This window comes from Periplaneta americana, chromosome 14 (genome assembly GCF_040183065.1).
Source record: "Periplaneta americana isolate PAMFEO1 chromosome 14, P.americana_PAMFEO1_priV1, whole genome shotgun sequence".
NCBI lineage: Eukaryota > Metazoa > Arthropoda > Insecta > Blattodea > Blattidae > Periplaneta > Periplaneta americana.
The window spans coordinates 140,263,238-140,287,025 of NC_091130.1; the positions used below are offsets into that span (position 1 = coordinate 140,263,238).

The 23,788-nt window shown below is 35.1% G+C and overlaps 1 protein-coding gene across 11 annotated transcripts in view; it reads right to left on the reverse strand.

Annotated features, from left to right (window-relative positions):
• The window catches only part of mtd (TLD domain-containing protein mustard), a 1,649,382-nt gene that overhangs the window by 455,003 nt on the left and 1,170,591 nt on the right, over positions 1-23,788 (reverse strand). The window contains exon 2 of one of the 11 annotated variants that reach the window (XM_069846162.1): positions 17,461-17,941. The exons of the other annotated variants lie outside the window; for them this stretch is intronic. Coding sequence (XP_069702263.1) covers positions 17,461-17,566 — 106 coding nt within the window. The 5' untranslated portion in view covers positions 17,567-17,941. The remainder of the gene's footprint in view (positions 1-17,460; positions 17,942-23,788) is intronic. 11 annotated transcript variants of the gene reach the window in all.

Sequence of the window (23,788 nt, forward strand, 5' to 3'; positions counted from 1 at the left end):
CATAAAAGGCAGAAGGTCGTGTGCGAAAACAAGACGAAAATTTCAAATAAAGTTTCCAAACAGACCTGTGCCTTCTGCCAAAACAATTAGACGGCTAGCTAAAAGATTTAAAGAAACAGGCTGAGTGAAGAATAGGAAATCAAGCAGAAAACGTAGTGTTCTTATGCGGAACGATTGTCAGTTTATTTCCAACACGATTCCGCTCTGAAATAATAAAATTATCTATTATCATCATCATCATCATCATCATCTTTATGTGCATTTTAAAGAATCTTATCCTGGTGTTCAAATGTTACTCTACAAATTATGTATGTTTGTGAATTATGTAGGTATTGTAGGTTATCTTTCCACTCCTCTTAAGAATCTGATTCTGATATTAGAATTATAAATTTTAGTTTAAAGATATTTTTATGCATTAGATGTGCAAATTTGTTGAATAGTCCTGTTATTTTAACAAAACGGAACTGTTCCCGAACATGAGACTTTTCTGTTGACTCATCATTAAATAATAATATAAATAAATACATTTCATTAGACCCTCTTTCCTTTCCCAGAGGAGTAAACAATGTTATGAAGTGAATGTGTGGCCCTCGTCTTACCTTTGTTCCTATTTCAAACGGCGCATTCTCTAGCCAGAGAAGCCTAAAATAATTATATATTTTTGTACGACATCATGCGTATTTGCTTGGTTTCCGCACAAAACCAATCCGAGGAAAGTCTAAAATTCCACATTCAGTATTCCCAACCTAACACACAACAATTTCCCGCTTCTTACCGCATAAGTGACATATTGATTTTACTGCTTTAGGCTTTTAACATATTATTTGTAGAGACGTTCAATACAGTAATAATTATAAACTGGAAACTTACCACTGCAATTTCACCTAAATTGCACTGTTAATCATTGTTTTTAAATATTTGCAAAAATTAAGTAAACTATACAACTCCACTAAAGTTACTGCATTCGTGATGCAAGCAACATTAAGGAAGCCGTGAAAAAATCAACAAGATTCCAGATGCCGATGTTATTACTGCAATATGTTATATAAATAATATTGTTAAAATATTAAAATTAAAAAAATCATTACATAACCTTACCGTTTGTTTTAAGTTCGCATTTATAGACTGGGGGGAAAAAAAGACAGACGTATATCACGGCCTGCTGGAGTATAGTAAACACAGAAAATATTTTAAAGCAACAATGTTGAAGATAGATATTTTTGTTTTGCAAATTTGCCGTCATTGAACAGAAACCAAGATGGAGATTTCATTGCAACTAATTAGAAATTCGTCTTTCAGGTATGTAATAAACGATCTTCGCACAAAATAATGTACGATACACGAGCGGTATGTTTTCTTTCAATTCTCGGAAATTAAAAAAACTCAACTACGTTTCGCTTTTTCAGACTTTTCCTCAAACATGAAAACTTCAACATACCGCTCTTGTAACGCATATTACTATTACAGAACTGCACACATACATATCTGTATTTTTACTCACATTTTTATCTCGTTACTAAAGTTACTGCATTCGTGATGCAAGCAACATTAAGGAAGCCGTGAAAAAATCAACAAATCAACTTGCCGATGTTATTACTGCAATATGTTATATAAATAATATTGTTAAAATATTAAAATGAAAAATAAATCATTACATAACCTTACCGTTTCTTTTAAGTTCGCATTTATAGACTGGGGGAAAAAAAAAGACAGACTTATATCACGGCCTGCTGGAGTATAGTAAACACAGAAAATATTTTAAAGCAACAATGTTGAAGATAGATATTTTTGTTTTGCAAATTTGCCGTCATTGAACAGAAACCAAGATGGAGATTTCATTGCAACTAATTAGAAATTCGTCTTTCAGGTATGTAATAAACGATCTTCGCACAAAACAATGTACGATACACGAGCGGTATGTTTTCTTTCAATTCTCGGAAATTAAAAAAGCGAAACGTAGTTGAGCTTTTTCAGACTTTTCCTCATACATGAAAACTTCAACATACCGCTCTTGTAACGCATATTACTATTACAGAACTGCACACATACATATCTGTATTTTTACTCACATTTTTATCTCGTTCGAAAACCTTACGGTATTCACACAATATTAATAGATAACAGACTAGCAAATAACGAATTCTGTCTTGTTTTGTAATGAAGTCACAGCAATACAGAAACAAGCACACAGTTGTATTTGTGCAACACTGCTCTCGTTTCCACTGAAGAACTACACCGCAACGTGTCGAAGGGCTATCTGCCGCTTAAATAAATAACTATTGCCCGGGTATGTTTATACACAGATACTGCACACGTAAAAATGGTGTTCTTAACGACCCGGCCTTCTGAATCCTGCGATAAGCATGAAAAGAATGCGATGATTGGCAATGTATCACTAATGGTTTTTAAAAGTGTACCCTGCCACAAGGAAATCTCCCCGAATTATAGGGTAGACGCAAACTGGAGTAGTATCATTGTTTATACAGAGACATCATTTTATTTTTACTTCAATTTTTATTGTACCCGAGTTTTTTAATGTACTTCACTCCCACCCCTTCTACTAATGAAGTTCAACCGTCCTCCACACAGATCCAAGACCGCACATACAGTCATAGTAGCCTTACCGTCACAGTACGTTCCGAAAATATGTTCGCGTTTTCCAATGACGAAAGAGCTTTCAATATTGCATCATTTTCGCACAGGTACTGTCGTCCGTTTGCCTACGTCGCATTCCGGTTTTCCCCACCAGCTTCTATTCGCCTCTCTGTAAAGGCTAGTGGCTGGGCTGTCTTAGCTCTTTTCTGAGAACATTAATTTCTGTTAGGAATTGGACATCTACGTAATATTATACAAGTGTTTAAAATAACTTAAATAAAAGGGCCTCGTTAAGTAATTAACTGTCACGTAATTTCCCTCCTTTCTACGATCCTGCGACATAACCACTTGGACGGACAGTAGATAGCATGTGTGAGTAATTTTATCTTTTCGGATCGAGCAGAAGTGAAGATTGAATTTACAGTACGCAAGGTACTCTTTTATAGAGTAGGTACAGAATTATTTCAACATGAGTTAATAGTATGAAGGACGAAACTGGTAATTGGAATTACATAGATTATTACTGAAGCCTGTATCGAAATGAACCGCCACCATTTTGAAAAATGTGTTTAAATATCCATATTATGATTATTTTTCAATTTAACTTCATTCTCTATAGTGCACGCTAATGTGCTATAGACAATGTAATATACACTCCATAATGAATACGTCCGTATGAACAGCTCAGTTCGTGAGTAAAAACACTCACTGTTAATACTGTACTGTATTCTGATTAAACAAAAACCTAATGAAAATTATCAAATTCAAAAGCGTGATATTTCATAGTTTACGTAAATGGATGAATTACTTTTCTTCCCTCCTATACCTAGTAAAGTGATTTGTTTGTATATTACGACATCGAACTCCAGTGGTGGAAGGGGAGAAGCAACCGTTGATTCAAAGGTATAGCCAGGTTAATATCAGAAATGTTAGTAAAAATAAAATGATGTCCCTGTAGATTAAAACAGATACTGAATTCATTTCCATTCAATTTAGCCACAACCGCTCTTTTTTATAAATGAATATAGGAATAAATATGTACACCTCGGAACAACTTTCACAAAATTTATTGACCTTACATTCTTGAGACATAAATGGACACACTTTGAGACTAGTTCACAGAAATATAAACTCTACTCTTGCACTCACTATAGGCCTATATAACACACGTCCATAACAAACTGCCAAACAGGCTACCACTAACGTTTAATAACAGTAAAGGAGGATTATTTCATAATTATGCTTTCAAGCCTCAGATTAAAACACAGGAATTTAAGAAAATATCTCAACCATAAAAAAGAACTGATACATCTATTACATAACTTTGAATTCTACATTTACTTCGGTATGTACTATAATTTTACGATATAACTGTTATGTTTCCAGTATAATTTACGATTCCATGGACTGGTATTTCCTTCCTTTATTTTTATCGCTTTATTTTTCATTATCACTGTTGACAGCTTAAATATGTACCAATATTACATTGTCTCGTTACAGCTTTCTATGCTATGTTAAAAATTGATCAGTCTTCTGGGCTTTGAAGGCAACAACTTTGATTAATTTCATTATACTGATATCTAGTAACTGCAGAAGAAATCACGTTATAATACTCATTTGAATTGCGTGTAGCAACACTGTAGCCTAGATCATATATGTAAGAGATAACTCATCGCTACGTTAAAATCGGCAGCACTTTGAAGAGAACAACCGCCAGGATCGCCACCCGTCCGTCGTAAACGAACACGAGATGGCAGTACAGTCGCTAATGCAATTAAAATGGGAATTACGACGTGACTCCTTATGTAACCACTAGATGGCAGCGTAGTAAACTTGACAAAAGTTGTTAACGTCAAAGCCTGTAAGGACTGTACTTCCATCTAGCGGGCGTTACCAATCGACAGTGGCGATCCTGGTGGTTGTTCTGTTCCATATGTTACCGGTTTGAACATGGGGATGGCCAATCTGTACTATCTTGCTGATTCTCAATATTCCTCGAGTGTTAGGAAATAATTAACAGCCAATATATGTGATTTGTATAATTAATTTGCAGCATTACACAACTCGTGTTTAGCCCTAATATTCAAGAGATAGCCAATAATTAGCATTTATTTTTAATTTTATTTATATAATATTCAATTTATCTAATAATCTTGTTTTCTTGGGTCTTGACTATTTATAATGTTCTTAGATAGTTGTTTATTTTGTAATTATTATTAATAATAATTTGTATTTGTACAGTCCTGTATTTATTTGTATCCGACTGAATGGAAGAGAATGCCTGATGGCCTTAACTCGGCTTGAATGAATGAATGAATGAATTAATTAATTAATTAATTAAATATACAGAGTGAATCGCTAGTAATGTCAATTTCAGAGGATTATTCTTCGAGATATTTCAAAGAAAGTTTAATACAATTTTGCTCGTTTCTGCTTGATTTTCGAAATAAAATTGTTTTATATGAAACATTTCATAGCGTGTTTTGAAGAAGCCATTGATATGATTCCCAATATGCTCAATCAATTTAAGAGAGCAGTGTATTATGATAATAAATGGTTGAAAGAATTCGAGCTTTATCCCTTAAAAGTGCAGAAATATGATCCGGACAAATGTAACTTTTCGTTCTGCAAAGAAATTTTAAAATGGCAACATTGTATTTTATTGTAAGTTATCAACTACTAGGAAACTAGGTTATTGTACCTTCGATAGAATTGGTAACAGTGGCACGGAATTAGGCGTGATGAATCCGAGGATTCGCCTTGTGATTATACAACATTCGCCTTGCATTTGAGGAAAATCTCGGGGAAAAAACCCGAACCAGGTAATCAGTCCAACCGGAAATCTAGCCCACGCCAGGGTGCAACTCCGTATCAGCAGAAAAACGCACTTACCGCCTAAGCTACAGTACGCCGGTGGCCAGGAAATTCTTATCATGGCCTTCTGTACCTGTCACGGCCGCGTTTGTGGCTCAAGTGTTAATGCGTTGGTCTTTTATTCAGACAGTCCGACTTCGATTCCTGGCCAGGTCGTGAAGAAATAAGTGGTGGACATTATCAGGCCACTCGTCCGCAAAACAGACTCACGAATGCCACTCGAGCTTCATTATTATCGTATATAAAGGCGCACAAAGGGCCAAACCATGCCTAAATTTACGAACCCGTCCCAAGTTCAGCCATCGTAAAAGCCAAGCCAAGTCAATACTGTCACGATAACTACAATACCTACTGTAAGTGTATAATAGTTCGTAACATCATACTGTATATTAGGGACACACTACTAAAAATGACAACTTCCCCCCCCCCAGCCATACTTTGGAAACACGTTTACTATGCAAAGGATTAATAAAATCCAAATTTTGAACTCCCAAACATTTTTGGCTTTTGATTATTTGTTTTTTTTTTCCTATTCTTTTTAGAAATATTTTCAAACCCAAGTTTTTAGTAGAACTCAATTTTTAAGCTCACTTTTTTTTTGGTTACATTCATAAGACATAGAGGATATATTATTATTATTATTACTAATGTTTTTATTAGTTGTGTTTATTATTAATTGTCATTATCGAGTGTAATTAGTTACCACTGCCACCGGGTATATACCTATTTGCAGTGTGAATAAATACACACATACAACATTTCTATGCATTCATTTTATGAAATAGGTATCTCATTTATTCACTTAAAAAAAAAACAATTTTGAAATTCTGAAAATTGTTTTTTCGATAATTCATGAAAAAAAAAAATAATAAAACAAACTAGCAGCATTTCTTACAGAATAAATGCATAGAAACATGCAGCTACCTCATAAGTACTTGCAGTAAAAATTTATCCAGTTTGATTAGCCTAATATTTGGCACAATAAAGTTCGTGTTGAATTAAGAAAAATAAACTTCCGAAAAAAATGGATTTGAAAGTAAAATAAATATTTAAGTAACACATACATATTAAAATTCTCCCCCTCTACATTCATCTAGACTAGACGGCATTTCGGAAGGCGGTTAGCTTCTATATGCGCCGTAGCATTTCTGGTATGTGACGCCACAAGCTTGTACAGTAGAACCAATCAGAATCAGTCTATAACAAGCACTTCCAGAGTTCGTTCGTTCACGTGCGAGTGTTTCAGTACATTGAATAAGTGAAACTAACATTTACTGTGTGTATGCAAGGTAAATAAATGGAAGAAGAGACTGTAAAAACACAAGTATTACACAAGCAGGCGCGGAAAATAGTGTTTGAGGTGTGTAATTATTTTAAAAACGTTAACGAGCAGAACGCTGCCGGCCATCTTGATGCTGGCAGCAACGTTGCCAACATGCAAGAAACGACTGCAGAAGCATGTGGTGTGGGATTGAGAACCGTGCAAAGAATATTGTTAGTGAAGGAAAGAGGGCTTGTTTGGTGTCATGCTTACAGTAATCAACGGCTAATATCATTATTGTCTCTTGATAATTTAAATTCTCTCCTGCACTATTTGTATTGCACGTGCTCGTGAAGTACGATGTGGCAATGTTGTACGCTGCCTTGCTCTCTCTGTCTCTCCCGGCGCAAACGCTAGCAGACTACCGCCTTCCGAATCGCCGTCGACTCTAGTAACTTCAGCGAGTCAACTTTAGAACAAAAAGTTACGATATTTGTAATCAGAAATTTGTAAGAAAATTCTATCATAAAAAATAATTTTGACAGCTCTTTAAATGCCACGCCCCCTTACAGCCTTAATTAAAAGAAATAAACATTTGTAATCAGAATTGAACTAAATCCATTTGGGGTATGAAAATATACATTCTAAAGAAGTAAAATTGCCATTATTCTTTTTGGGTAAAATTTTCATGATTTTCAGTGGTCTACTCTCAATACGCAACTGTAATTTGTCTATTTATTTAACGTCTGTTACCAGCTACAGGTCTTCAGGAGACAATGAGATTGAGTTTATAATAAAGAAAACTGGAATAAGAATATCGGGGAGAAACTACATTTATCTAGGCCTAAAGAAACTTCCCCCACAATCTTTTTGTTCACCAAATATCTCCCTAAATGCATCTTGATATTTTGTATAATATTGCTATTTGTAGCTCTAGTTGCTTTAAAAAGCAACTTAGTATGTAATTTATGTTCAATTTCTGTAATTATTTTATAATTATGATACGAAACTGAGGGGCCGTACAATGATAATTCAAGCAGTCATAAGCTTTACAAATGTAACAATGGGGATTTTAATCAATGTAAGTCAGCAAACAGTTTTGGTCTGTAAGGCACGTGTTTTCTAATCGATTGTTGCGTGGTCGAGCAGCTGTTTCACACACTATTATCACAGTCTAGTATAATACAGTCACGAAGCTTGAGTTGTAAGGGTGCTAGGAACAACAGACTGTGCCGGTACTATTTCGCATTGTCTGTAATGAGGCGATATTAGCGATCCTAGTGGTTAGCAACTATCTATGGATGCATATTTACTACGTATTGAGCTTCGTGACTGTATATACTAGACTGTGCTATTATAATAAAAACGAACATTTATTTCATTTAGCTCTGAACACTGTGCACAAAAAAGTAGCGCTTACGTATTACCCTGATTACATATTACATTGTGATCAGAGGTATTATCAAGATTAATATTTGAAGCGAAGTTGCCACATGAAGGGAAATCTACCTTTGCTCTAGATTCCATTAAATTAGTTTGTATTTATAAGCGGATGATTCGTCAGTAAATGCAACAGGCGATTGCGTACAAATTCAGTTCATAGGTACTCGATTGAATCACATTAACTCTGTAATTATTTTATTAATGACTGATATGCAGAAAATCATTCGTCCTTCAATTTGGCCAAAAGATAATAAACAGAAGAGTCATAAGATTAATGTGCAATCTAGAAACTAAAACTTAATGTAAACCTACATTTAGAAAATTAAACATTCTGATGATTCTTTTACTATACAGGGTGTTTCAGAAATACTTTGACAAACCTTGTCACAACAAAACAAGAAAAAAAGTTCATACAAACATATAAAAAAATCCTTAGTTTTTTAGTTATTAATGAAAGTACATAATGAAACATGTTAGATATTGTCAGCTTGGTAGCAGGTGTTGCAACTTTAATCAATTCAGAAACTCATAACAATGGAAGTTTACGTTCAACACGTTTCGAGGTACAATCCAACAACTTAAATTTGTAACCGATAATAATTCAGTCTGTTAGATAATCGAATGATGTTATTGATACAAGTCTGCTGATGCACGGATTGTATCCTAGATGGCTATGTTTTGCCAAGAAGACTTGTTTACTACAGTCATTTGTAATTTGAACATTGTTATGAGTTTCTGAATTAATTAAAGTTGCAACACTTCCTACGAAGCGGACAATATCTAACAGATGTTTCATTATGTTCTTTCAGTAATAACTTGAAAAAAAAAAAAAAAAAAGATTTTCGGACATATGTTTATAGAAACTTTTTTTCTTATTTTGGTGAGGAAAATGCCCCCAAGGTTTGTCAAAGTATTTCTGAAACATTCTGTATATAATGCGCTGTATGTTGTATGATGTTGTTTAGTCAACTGTCCGAAGACAGGTCTGGACCCCACAAGTGACACCAATAAGGCATCATTCATGAGACAATTAGACCAAGTAGGGAAAATGTCGACACTTTTTACTTATGAATTCAACACCAGGAATAAAAATAATTGTAGTCCTAATTTCTGTATAAATACCTCAACTAAAAACAACTTTCACGAAATGAGAATGAAACTGTTCAATGCACTGCCTAATGACATCAGAAATCTTGAAAACAAAAGTTTTTAATTAGCTGTCAAAAACGTTTAATCCTTGTTTTTACAATATTAATTAGTACTCTGAATTATTTAGGAACTAACAAGCAAACGTTGTCATGGGGGCAGACAAAAAAGTTATATTTTTTCTTCCACCATGTTAATAATGTAAAAATAAGTGCTTATACAAATTTTGGCCACTCGAGCGCAATTACGAGAGTAAGTTTCCCTTGGGGCCGTTTACAGAAAGGAAACACAATTTCGTGGAAAGATTTATTGGAACAGACACAGCAATATCTAAATCTAAAATGCATTTAAGCCTGGTTTCAGACTTCCCTCTCAATACCTAAATTGATGTGTTTTTTGTTTAAATTAAATTCAATATCAGTTATTTAGACTGGAAAGTTTTAAAATGAAAGCCCTGTATATTACCACTTCTTATACGAATCTTCTGCCTAAGAAGTGTTTGAAATTAGGTGACGTTACCCTTATTACAGGTCATGGGGATTCAAAAGGTTGCCGGAAGTTATGTCCCACCTTCACAGTCAACCAACATTAGTTTAGGTTACCAAATCTAAATATTATGTTGAAGCACAAGTTCGTAATGCTTTTGTTCATCATAATACAGCGTTGTTAGGAGACTGTTTATCGTCTGTCATTTGTCGTTTGTTATTTGTTTATCGTCTGTCATTTGTCGTTTGTTATTTGTTTATCGCCTGTCATTTGTCGTTTCTTATTTGTTTATCGTCTGTCATTTGTCGTTTGTAATTTCTTTATCGTCTGTCATTTGTCGTTTGTTATTTGTTTATCGTCTGTCATTTGTCGTTTGTTATTTGTTTATCGTCTGTCATTTGTCGTTTGTTATTTGTTTATCGTCTTTCATTTGTTAGTTTGTTATTTGTTTATCGTCTGTCATTTGTCGTTTGTTATTTGTTTATCGTCTGTCATTTGTCGTTTGTTATTTGTTTATCGTCTGTCATTTGTCGTTTGTTATTTGTTTATCGTCTTTCATTTGTAGTTCGTTATTTGTTTATCGTCTTTCATTTGTCGTTTGTTATTTGTTTATCGTCTTTCATTTGTCGTTTGTTATTTGTTTATCGTCTGTCATTTGTAGTTTGTTATTTGTTTATCGTCTTTCATTTTTTAGTTTGTTATTTGTTTATCGTCTGTCATTTGTCGTTTGTTATTTGTTTATCGTCTGTCATTTGTCGTTTGTTATTTGTTTATCGCCTGTCATTTGTCGTTTGTTATTTGTTTATCGCCTGTCATTTGTCGTTTGTTATTTGTTTATCGTTTGTCGTTTGTTATTTGTTTATCGCCTGTCGTTTTTCGTTTGTTATTTGTTTATCGCCTGTCGTGTGTCGTTTGTTATTTGTTTATCGCCTGTCATTTGTCGTTTGTTATTTGTTCATCGTCTGTCATTTGTCGTTTGTTATTTGTTCATCGTCATTTGTCGTTTGTTATTTGTTTATCGCCTGTCGTTTGTCGTTTGTTATTTGTTTATCGCCTGTCGTTTGTCGTTTGTTATTTGTTTATCGCCTGTCGTGTGTCGTTTGTTATTTGTTTATCGCCTGTCATTTGTCGTTTGTTATTTGTTCATCGTCTGTCATTTGTCGTTTGTTATTTGTTCATCGTCATTTGTCGTTTGTTATTTGTTCATCGTCATTTGTCGTTTGTTATTTGTTCATCGTCTGTCATTTGTCGTTCATTATTTGTTTATCGTCTGTCATTTGTCGTTTGTTATTTGTTCATCGTCTGTCATTTTGTCGTTTGTTATTCGTTTATCGCCTGTCATTTGTCGTTTGTTATTTGTTCATCGTCTGTCATTTGTCGTTTGTTATTTGTTCATCGTCATTTGTCGTTTGTTATTTGTTTATCGTTTGTCGTTTGTTATTTGTTTATCGCCTGTCGTTTGTCGTTTGTTATTTGTTTATCGCCTGTCGTTTGTCGTTTGTTATTTGTTTATCGCCTGTCGTGTGTCGTTTGTTATTTGTTTATCGCCTGTCATTTGTCGTTTGTTATTTGTTCATCGTCTGTCATTTGTCGTTTGTTATTTGTTCATCGTCATTTGTCGTTTGTTATTTGTTCATCGTCATTTGTCGTTTGTTATTTGTTCATCGTCTGTTATTTGTCGTTCATTATTTGTTTATCGTCTGTCATTTGTCGTTCATTATTTGTTTATCGTCTGTCATTTGTCGTTTGTTATTTGTTCATCGTCTGTCATTTTGTCGTTTGTTATTCGTTTATCGTCTGTCATTTGTCGTTTGTTATTTGTTTATCGTCTTTCATTTGTAGTTTGTTATTTGTTTATCGTCTGTCATTTGTAGTTTGTTATTTGTTTATCGTCTGTCATTTGTCGTTTGTTATTTGTTTATCGTCTGTCATTTGTCGTTTGTTATTTGGAGTACTGTGCTTGTATACGCCTTGAATTTTGTGGATCTGATTGTGCTATTGTGGGCTAAAGAAACGAACATTCCGACATAATCTTCTCTTTGAATTAGTTTAATGAAGGAGTAAAGGCAGCAGAGACGGCTCGAAACATTTGTGCCGTATACGGGGAAAATGCCATCTGAGAAAGCACTGCTAGAAAATGGTTCTGTCGTTTCAACACACAACACTCGTACAAAAGTTAGTGTCCATCACAGATGATGTTATGCGTCTGGTGGGATAAAGAAGCCGTCGTGTGCTACGAATTACTCCTCAGAATTGCACCCATAACTGCTGTCATATATTTCAAACAACTCGGACGTCTTGCGGCCGCTATTAAAGAAAAACGACCGGGAAGACTGCATCATGTATTGCTTCAACTCGATAATGCACGCCCGCACTCCGCTAACATGACGAAAGCAGCTAACCACGAGCTTGGTTGGGAGGTGATTCCACACCCCTCCCCCCATAATCTCCCGATCTTGTGCGCTCAGATTTCTAACTTTTTCCGTTCTCTATCTAACAATCTTCACGGAAACTCCTTAGATAACGAAGATGCTTTACAAACATGACTTGACTTTTTTAACTTCAAACCAGGAGATTTCTTTGGACGTGAAATCGAAAAACTAGCTCAGCGCTGGTAGAGTCTCATAGATAATGTAGGAGAATATATTACTGATTAATTTCTGTGTTCTATTCATCTCAAACATTTTTGTCACAGTGAAAGAACGCTATGAACTTCAGCATCAACCAATACAATAATTGAACCTTGATGTCTCTTATTCCTGAATAATTCAATCTGTTAATTGCACATAGGTATCATTACTTAATCTTATCTTTAAATTACGCTTTAATATAATATATGATAAAACAGATCATAATGTAGATTACAAGATAATGACATTGCAATAACTGATTATCACGTCACAATGTATCAAGAAAACAATTCAACTGGGTTAAGTAAAAATGGAAATTTTTTAAACAATTTGCATAGTTTGTAGGTGGCTTAATGTCTGATTACCGGTTATATTTTATAAATCTCCAAATTAAGCAATGTCCATCGCTATGAATAAAGAGACTAATATTCGTCGCTATGAATAAAGAGACTAATATTCGTACAACGTTTTCGTTCTCTATTCGGATTTTATTTTTGTGAAGTCTTTCCTGGCTAAAAACTGCAACTCTCAATATTTCAAACTAACCTCATAATGAGTTCTACAGGGACATCATTTTATTTTTACTAACAATTTTTAATAATAATCTGGCGATACATTTGGATTAACGGTTGAGAACCGGAAACACCGTTTACTACCCCCTTCCACGACTGGAGTTCGATGATAAGGGCGTAAAATACAAAGAAATCACTTTATTGGGTATAGGAGGGAAGAAAAGTAGTTCATTCATTTAGGCTACGTAACCTGGGAAATATCACGATTTTGAGTTTGATAATTTTCATTAGGTTCTTGTTTAATCAATATACAGTACAGTATTAACAATAAGTGTTTTTACTCACGAACTGAGCTGTCCATTATGACGTATTCATTATGCAGTGTATATTATACTGTCTACAGCACATTAGCTTACAATATAGAGAATGAAGTTACATTGAAAAATAATCATAATATGGATATTTAAACACATTTTTCAAAATGGTGGCCGTTTATTTCGATACAGGCTTCAGTTGTTTTGTGCATATTATCGCACTATTGACTATTCCATCTAATTCCAATTACTAGTTTCGTCCTTCGTACTAGTAACTCATGTTGAAATAATTCTGTACTTACTCTATAAAAGAGTACCTTACGTACTGTAAACTCAATCTTCATTTCTGCCCGATCCAAAAAGAAAATTATTCAGACATGCTATCTACTGTCCGTCCAAGTGGTTATGTCGCAGGATCGTAGAAAGGAGAGAAATCACGTGACAGTTAATTGCTTAACAAGGCCCTTTTATTTAAGTTATTTTAAACAGTTCTATAATATTACGTAGACGTCCAATTCTTAACAGAAATTAATGTTTTCAGAAAAGAGCGAAGACAGCCCAGCCACTAGCCTTTACATAGGGGCGAGCAGAAGCAAGTGGGGGAAATCGAGATGCGATGTAGGCAAACGGACGACGTGGCTGTGCGAAAATATGATTCAATATTGAAAGCTCTTTCGACACTGGAAAACGCAAACATATTTTTGGAACGTACTATACTCACTCAGTACTGTTTACTATATGCGGCCTTGGTTCTGTGTGGAGGACAGTTGGAACTTCATTAGTAGCAGGGGTGGGAGTGAAGTACATTCAAAAACTCAGGTACAATAAAAATTGAAGTAGAAATAAAATGATGTCCCTGTATATCATTAGTCTTTCCTGGCTAACAAATACAACTCTCAATCTTTCAAACTAACCTCATAATGAATTCCATATCATTAGAATAGGTTATTTAGCGTCGACGGAATTGGTGATTGCGAAATGAGGCCGAGAATTCGCCATATGATTACCTGACATTCGCCTTACACTTGGGAAAACCTCTAAAAAAAACTCCACCAGTTAATCAACCCTACAAGTGGGTATCGAACCCACGCCCGAGCGTAGCTGTGGATCAGTGGGCAGACGTGCCAACCACCTGAGCTGACCCATGTAGGCCTATGTTCACATGGCGTTGATACAAAGGGCAAATTTTAAGACGAGCCAAATGAATTTATTGTGCTGTAGAAACAGGTATAGATAGTGACCATGCCATTCATGGTAATGTGTAGGGCTACTTACGCAATTTGGTGAAACTTCAGCATCTCTCTCCTACATAGGGAGAAGACACTACTTAAATCACTGAATCTTTTAATATTCCTCAGCCTCATGTTACTTAGCTATCCTCTCTCAATTAACCCACTATGTCACCTACCTCGTCCCCAAGTCACGTAACAATCCCGTCATTTATCCATCTAATCCAGGGATATCAAAGCGTCTGTACTGCGTGCTCTCAAGAAACCGCACAACGTTTCCTTAAGAGCGATGATTGTACAGGGACATCATTTTATTTTTACTTCAATTTTTATTGTACCTGAGTTTTTGAATGTACTTCACTCCCACCCCTTCTACCAATGAAGTTCCAACTGTCCTCTACACACAGATCCAAGACCGCATATAGTAAACAGCACTGAGTTAGTGAGTATAGTACGTTCCAGAAATATGTTCGCGTTTTCCAGTGAAGAATGACCTTTTAATATTGAATCATATTTTCGCATAGGTACTGTCCATTTGACTACATCGCATCCCTTTTCCTCCACCTGCTTCTGTTCGCCCTTCTGTAAAAGCAGGTCTGTCTTAGCTCTTTTCTGAAAACATTAATTTCTGTTAGGAATTGGACGTTTACATAATATTATACAGCTGTTTAAAATAACTTAAATAAAAAGGCCTCGTGATTTGCCCCCCTTCTGCGATCCTGTGGCATAACCACTTGGACGTACAGTAGATAGCATGTCTGAGTAATTTTATCTGTGCGGGTCGGGCAGAAGTGAAGATTGAATTTACAGAACGTAAGGTACTCTTTTAGAGACTAGGTACAGAATTATTTCAACATGAGTTACTGGTACGAAGGACGAAACTGGCAATTGGAATTAGATGCAATAGTCTATAGTGCAATAATATGCACAAAAGAACTGAAGCCTGTATCGAAATGAACGGCCACCATTTTCAAAAATGTGTTTAAATATCCATATTACGATTATTTTTCAATTTAACTTCATTCTCTATATTATATATGTTAATGTGCTGTAGACAGTAGGGCCTATATTATACACTCCATAATGAATATGTTCGTGAGTAAAAACACTTATTCTTAATACAGTACTGTATGATTTGTTTGCGTTTTACGCCAGTATAATCGAACTACAGTCGTGGAAGGGGGTAGCAATCTGTGTTTCCGGTTCTCTAAAGGTATAGCCAGGTTAATATTAAAAATGTTAGTAAAAATAAAATGACGTCCCTGTACTTTACCTTGCTGATAAGTGAACCTTGTTGGATTTGTATTGCTCGTAGTACGAGCACGTAATTGAGGAGTTTTGACATCCCTGATCTAATCCATAACAAAACGCAAAACAGACGTCAATCCAGTGTGTGGTGTGGGGAGATATCAAAGACTGGACTGAAAATTTTAATACAGATTTGATTCAAGGCAAAATAACAATTCAGTCAATTTGTGTTGTGTGTATTTTTGGTAACAGGAAAAATAATCGACTTTTATGAGAACACTATTAACTAATTTATATAACTATCGCGGATAATGGAGACACCATCCTGCAAATTGTTTAACTCTAATACAGAGATGGACCGACATCACTTTTCAATATGTCACTTACAGAAGTGAAACGCTATTGGGAAGCCAGAAAGGACATGTTTTTTCTATACATTTGTTTCTTAATGATTGTTCACTTGTTGTCTTCTTTGTAGATTAATGATTCTATAATCAATTTATCAGCCATTAGATAAATATACATAATTACTACCGCGGATCACTATACATTAGCAACGAGAATTTTCGTAAAATACAGTATTTTCCCTGCACCAAAAAAAAAATTGATAAAAACGGAGTAAAAATTAGAGTGAAATATACCTATTATATAAAATACTTGTATATATACCGCGTGTATATTATTGTAAAGTTATTCAGCTCTCATTTAGTCGTCAAACAATGCAACGTAAATCAGATGCCAGTCCCATGTGTGGTGTGGGAGGATATTTAACAAACAAACATTATGACAGGGGCAGATAAAACAAGTTAATTTTTTTTTCTTTCACCATGTAAATAATGCCAAAAAAATGCTTATACAAATTTTGGCCGCTCGACCGCAATTACGAGGGCTGTAAAAAAATAAGTTTGCCAGGGGCCGTTAACAGAAAGAAAACACAGTTTCATTGAAACATTTATTGAAATAGATACAGCACTTGAGATATTTTTCAACATATTCCCCACTTAAATTGAGACATTTGTCATATCATGGGATCGACAGAGAGGTGCAGGCGGCTGTCAAGTGCTGGTTCCGATCCCAGGCGGCTGACTTCTACGATACAAGGATACAAAAATTGATCCCAGGGTATAACAAATGTGTCAATTCCAGTGGGGGATATGTTGACAAATAGCTCAACAATTGCTGTGTCTGTTTCAATTAATCTTTCCATGCAATTTTGCTTTTTTTTTTTTTTTTTTCTTTAAATGGCTCCAGGGAAAATCATTTTCTGGACGGCCTCTTAATTGCGGTCGAGTGGCCAAAATTTGTATAAGCACTTCTTTTGACATTATTAACATGGTGGAAGAAAAAAATGTAACTTTTTTATCTGCCCCCATCAGGATGTTCGCTTGTAAGTTAAAAAAAAAATAGTATTTACCATGGATGAAATCTATGTTAAAACAGTTTACGTACACATTATCGTAGCTGTTCCATAAATTGTAATAGGCCTATAAAAATCTTTCGTGGATATACAGTATCAGGATTCCATATTAGTGTGGAATATTTGCTAAGGGGCGTGAACATTTGGAACATTCAAGTTCAGGTGTGAAAGCGTAAATTCTGGAGATCAGTACATAAGTAAAAACATCTATGATACGTAACTATACCTGTGAGAATCACATGCATGTATTGTGTGACAGTAGTCCCAGAATTATAAACTACTTAACAATGTATAGCATTTCTTACCTGGTACGATATACCATACTATAAAATCATGTAGTTCCGTCTCCCAGATCTGTACGTTCTCAGTCTTATCATAATCTTCTACAACTATCGGAAAGTCGTACTCCATCTTGATGTATCAGTTGCACCGATTATTCCCACAGAACACACAAGAAACACGCACTACAAGCTCGGCAGCGTTTCATAGCCGGCAGTAGTTCTCATGTGAGCGATGCACAAGGTAAACTGGCCGGTCATTATCACATGCGTTGCTAAGTCGCTCAACAACTGCTCCAAACACTGATAACACGAGTCTGCTCGGGCGTCCACACGACTTGTTTGTCTCAACGAGACTCCTCCCTCGAGGTTGGAGTCAGTCACTACTAACGGGCGAGTTCGGAAAGAAGCACAGAGTGAGACAAAACAGCAACGTCGAAAGTTACGTCAGAAATCTTGCACTTGACATATATCTGCAGATAAGCTGCGATTTAGCATCGCCTTCGAACTGTGCGAATAGAGACGCAGTGATCAGCTGACTTGAAACCAGGTAGAACGCAAAAGCGAATAAACTCTTTCTGTTATCAGCTCACGATATTTAACTGAACAGCAATTTATTTACCATTTAACAACATAATAAAACTCATCTTTGTTAAACCAAGCTCATCAGGTTGATCAGGAAAAGAGGGCCATTTATGAACCTTGTATTCCCTACCTTAGTGCCAAGTATAACATCCCTCTCTTCAATTGGTCAGTGACATTTATTTTTTGGTGCTCGGAGTTCTTTATCGAAATTTACATATAATTTTTTAAAACAATTATCAATATCATCTTTTGAAATACAAAAAATCATCTCGCAAATTCTTAAAGATTCCCTGCAGATTATACAGTTTCATTTATACCACTCAGAAGGCTTTAATTGAGGATATGCTAATTTTAAATAAAATCTTTTATTTATAAGTATAATTTTAGTCATCTTCTAAGATTTTATTTCATAATTGATAATCAATGGTGCTTAATTATTATATTTTATTTTTATAACAATATTCATATTTAATTAATTATATTAATTTGCTATTAATTTCCGGATCCTCGTGGTCATCCTTAATTAAGGCCGGACGAGTTACTTCTCTCTCTCTCTCTCTCTCTCTCTCTCTCTCTCTCTCTCTCTCGTACTTAAAATTTATTCTATGCGTGTACACGGGCGTAGCCAAGATTTGTTGGAAAGGAGAGGATGGTAGGAAATCCACTAATCTTCATCCTCTGTCCTACAGTATGTTGTGGTATAGGCTACCGTACCTAAACTATAGTACACTACATAAGAAAATAACATTACCACAAGAAATACATGTATAAACAACTGTTCTTTGCCACTTTACCAATTTCAGGCTATCTTTAGGTTTCTATAATCAATATGTATTTATGTATATGCAAATAGTTTTATTTTTTATAGTTTTTTCGACCTCCAAGATATCTTAAGAATTACGAAGAATTTAAGGCTTCGCTACTCAATAATGGACTTGTTTATTACTTATTATACAGATATTTTGTTTATTATATTCCTCGACCCCTAAGACATCTTAATTTCGGGCATAAAATCAGCAATTACTTTATCTATATTGACAAATATTCGTCTTCTAACATTTAACAGGCCACTAGCGTCAGAGTAAGAAGCTGGTCTCTTGATCCTGGACTTACTCGGGAGTAGGTTTGAATCCCGATTGGACTCACACCAAATTACTACCATCTTCATTTTTTATTTATTTTATTGGGTTATTTTACGACGCTGTATCAACATCTAGGTTACTTAGCTTTTGAATGAAATGAAGGTGATAATGCCGGTGAAATGAGTCCGGGGTCCAGCACCTAAAGTTACCCAGCATTTACTCGTATTGGGTTGAGGGAAAACCCCGGAAAAAAAACTCAACCGGGATTCGAACCCGGGCCACCTGGTTTCGCGGCCAGACACGCTGACCGTTACTCCACAGTTGTGGACACCATCTTCATCAATGCTTAGTAATCAACAATGAATTTTAATTCCCTGAAGTGTAGCGTCTAATTAGGAAAGAACATATCCAACAAGGCTCCATATTTGGCAATAATTCCATGATGAAATTACTACTTACACAAACGAGACTCACATTATTGTTATGTTTTAATGTGATCACGACGATACGCGATTTATTATCGCTGAAAATAGGAAATTGTGTCCAATTTTCTTAACACAAAAAGAAAAATGAAGGATGAAAAGAAAAGAACTTCATGATCGCCTCAGTTAAAATTGTAATTAATTTTGAAACAGTACTCTATATGTATGAATGCTATATTTCATTTCATTTCCCATAATTTTAATTGTTTTATTATCACAGAATGAATTTCTAAGAACTCTCGAAAAAATCATCGAGTTCTATATATATATATATATATATATATATATATATATATATATATATATATATATATATATATATATATTCACTGGAGATGGCACTTGCAGCATGCCTATGTACTGAGGTCGACATTTCTCTACTCTCCAGGTAAAGCCACAGCCTAGAACAGTCTTGTCAATTGATGCCCATAGGCGCAAGTGCGCGCTTTAGAGCTCAGGAGAGCCTGAGCGCTTTACAGCGGAAAGGAAAGAGACAGACGAAAAAGGTAGTATATGCCGCTTGGTCGAGCTATATTCAGGGATGGCCAGCACTGATTCAGTAGATAAAGGGAAGAGAACTTATTAAAACTGTATCCATGTTAATTTTTAGATTTGCCTGAGAAGTATAAGTGCATTATAAGAATGTAAGTTTTAATTTTAATGCTCATTTTTCACAAGTTTGGTTTTTTTATTCAAAAGAAATATTATCTCAACTTTTCGTATAGAAAAGTGAAATTTTCAGGTATAGGCGTATTTATTTAGTAGCCTTACAGAATGTTTTCGTAAATCTAATATACCGTAAATACGTATTACTGAAGATAGTGTATTGAAAATTTTGAAAATATTCGCATGGAAATTATTTGTAAGGAAATGAATTAACAAAGCAACTACTGTTACATCATAATCAGAAGATGCGTGCTATGTGTTGTAAAAATGTCACCTCTATAGCTTCAGCAGATTTCGAGAAAATAATTTGATATTCTTATGAATAGAAGTTGCTCACAAATATCACCTTAAAAGCATAATGCGATAAGAGTTTTGTTATGTAATATTAGTCACAGTTAAAACATATACCTTGGTAACTTTGCTTTGTACTACCTTATAATATTGTTTTGATTAGTTTATTGATTACTTTTATAAGGCTAAATATATCATCAATATAAATTCCAGCTTATCATGTCATAATCTCTTTTTTTGGGATATCACTTTCTTTATGAATGATGTGTTTCATTCACTTACTACAGTATAGTTGTACTACTATGGAACGTATGTGAATATTCCTTCTTAACTCTTTATTATGTTATTAACGTTTAAAACACAACTGCAATATTAAGAAATTGGTGTTAGTACTTTTTTCAGACAATATACGTAATATCAAACAGAAAGAAGCCATATAAAAATAACGACATAAAATTTCACGTTCCGTTTGAAGTCTTTGCAACACTGTTTTTTAAATCCAATAGGCTGCTTATTCATATACATAACTCTTCCTCATTCCACACCTAGCGCTTGATGCCCGCGCACGACGTCAAGGTCAGAAAAATGCGCTTGCTTTAGATATCACTGGCCTAGAACATAGTCACAAGCTCAATACGTAGGGAATATGCATCCAATGATGGTTGAACTTTAGTTTCTTTTTTTATAGCCACTAGCATCACTACTGGATTACAGTCTATTGTTCATAGTACTCTCAGTTGCTAACCGCCATCTTCATTTCTATTAAATATATAGTTTCTATAAACGTATTAATTACTCATCTTACACAAATAATCGAATTTGTACATTTTCTAACTTTCCAGCTTTTTTTTTCAACTTTCTTTGCCTTTCATGTAATTATTATGGCAGTAAACAATCAACGATTTCACCAGGTTTTCTACTCTTACCTGTCAAAATTAGTTTAAATGCTCGCATGATGGGCCTGGTGCATACTTGTCAGTTTGGTCGGGCAGTAAAACTCGTTTAAATTAAATTTACACACCATGTGACTTCATTGTCGCAGGTGTTTAAATGCATTCAGTCTTGTTTTTACGAAATTAAAATGTACTAAGCAACAATGTCGTCGCAGGTTACACACTTAGAAGTATCCATTGTCGTAGCAGCAATTCGATTCCTCAGTAGTAATTAACTCATTATTGGTTTTATTTCTCATATACTGGGTGTATCTAAATTGGTGTCAGACATTTCGGGGACGTGTTCCTAACACCAAAACATTACAAAAAGTTCATATGAACATTGGTCTCAAAATAATTTATTTCAGAGTTACAAGACAAAATTTAATGTTACAAAAATTGCTCGGAGTGGCTTCCTCCTGCTTCGATGTGACCCCTAAACCTGCGTTACATGCTCTGGCGTACCCTGTTGAAAATTTCTGGAGTGTTTCGTATTTCGTGAAATCCATTTGGATACGCTCTCAGAATATCAACATTAAGTACAGGAGTTGCATAAACGAGGAACTTTAAATGTCCCCAGACGAAGAAATCCATTGGATTCAAATCAGGCGATCGAGCAGGCCATGCAATGAATCCCCTTCAACCAATACATCTTTGGGGAAATCGATCATTAAAAAAATTACGAACTATCAGGCCGAAATGAGCTGGAGTAGCATCGTGTTAAAACACATTCGTTGGATGACGTCCAGAGCACATCATCAATTACCGGTAAATGATTCAAATCATTTCGTTCTGTTCACTCACAAAATACATTTTCTTCACAAAAAACCACCAAACAATCAGCGGTCAATGAAGGGACAAATCCTTTAATAACTCCCTAACTAATGGTTTTCGGACCCATGTTCTTGTTAACTTTTTTAAGTGTTTTGATGTTAGTAACACGTCCCCGAAATATTTGACACCAATTTAGATACACTCTGTATTTTTATATTTCTAGGAAATAATTCGTATTTTTATTAGAGAGAAATTTTGAAATTAGATAATATATCGGGAAAAACAAGGAAGGATGATAATTTATATAATTTAAAAAGGAAAACCCTCGAAACATGCAGGTATTTTATTTAATAATACTAATACCCTATTTATTTTATAAAAATATATAAGAGTAATAGTGTAAAAAACAGTGTTTGGTTAATGTCAGCCTACATTCTTTATGATAATGCAAATACTAAAAAGTCAGGCATTGACTACTTTTAAAAGCAGATTGCCAAAGTACTCCTTTCCGTCTCTTTAATATATATTTTTTTATTTTAGTTGGTTATTTAACGACGCTGTATCAACTACTAGGTTATTTAGCGTCGATGAGATTGGTGATAGCGAGATGATAGGCTATTTGGCGAGATGAGGCCAAGGATCCGCCATAGATTACCCTGCATTCACATTACGGTTGGGGAAAACCTCGAAAAAAATCCAACCAGGTAATCAGCCCAAGCGGGGATCGAACCCACGGCCGAACGCAACTTCAGACCGGCAGGCAAGCGCCTTAATTCTCTTTAATATGATCTTACTTGAAATATTACTTTCGTAGAATAAGATTTTTATTTTTAATATACCAATTTTCCTTCATTATTTTTATCATTTCTTTGGTCCATTGGTTCCTGTATTGGTGTTACAGGGTTGTTTCCGATCTCTGATAATGAATTTGAATGACATCATGTGCGTCATGAGTCACACGACAGCTGAACTGTGGCGCGAGGTGACAGACCAGTAGTGAGTGATCTCGTAGTCAGAGTGCACGGCGACTCACAGCAGAAATTCCCAAGAAAATCGAGCCTCTTTGGGAGGGGTACATTACGACCCTTTCCAATGCCAAGTACAGTTAAGTGAAAATAAAAGAAGCCTGCAATAAACGAGGTTTCGTTATTTCCAAGAAAGTCATCTTCTGTGTACTTAATAAGATTGTTAAAGCTCGAATGGAATTAATTTGTATCATCTCGTGAGGTGAGGCGACTTGTGATGGGGGTGGATTTGCTTTCTTTTTCCATTCTGGAATTAATCCCATCCGAGCTTTGCCAGTCTTATTAGATACACACAAGATGTCTTTCTTGGAAATAACGAAACCACGTTTTTTGCAGGCTGCTATGATTTTCACGTAACTATACTTGGTATCGCAAAGAGTTGTTATGTACCCCTCCCAAAAAGGCTCGATTTTCTTGGGCATTGCTACTGTTATACACCGCGCACTCTGACTATGAAATCACTCACTACTGGTCTGTCACCTCTCGCCGCAATTCAGCTGTCGGTGTGATTCCTGACG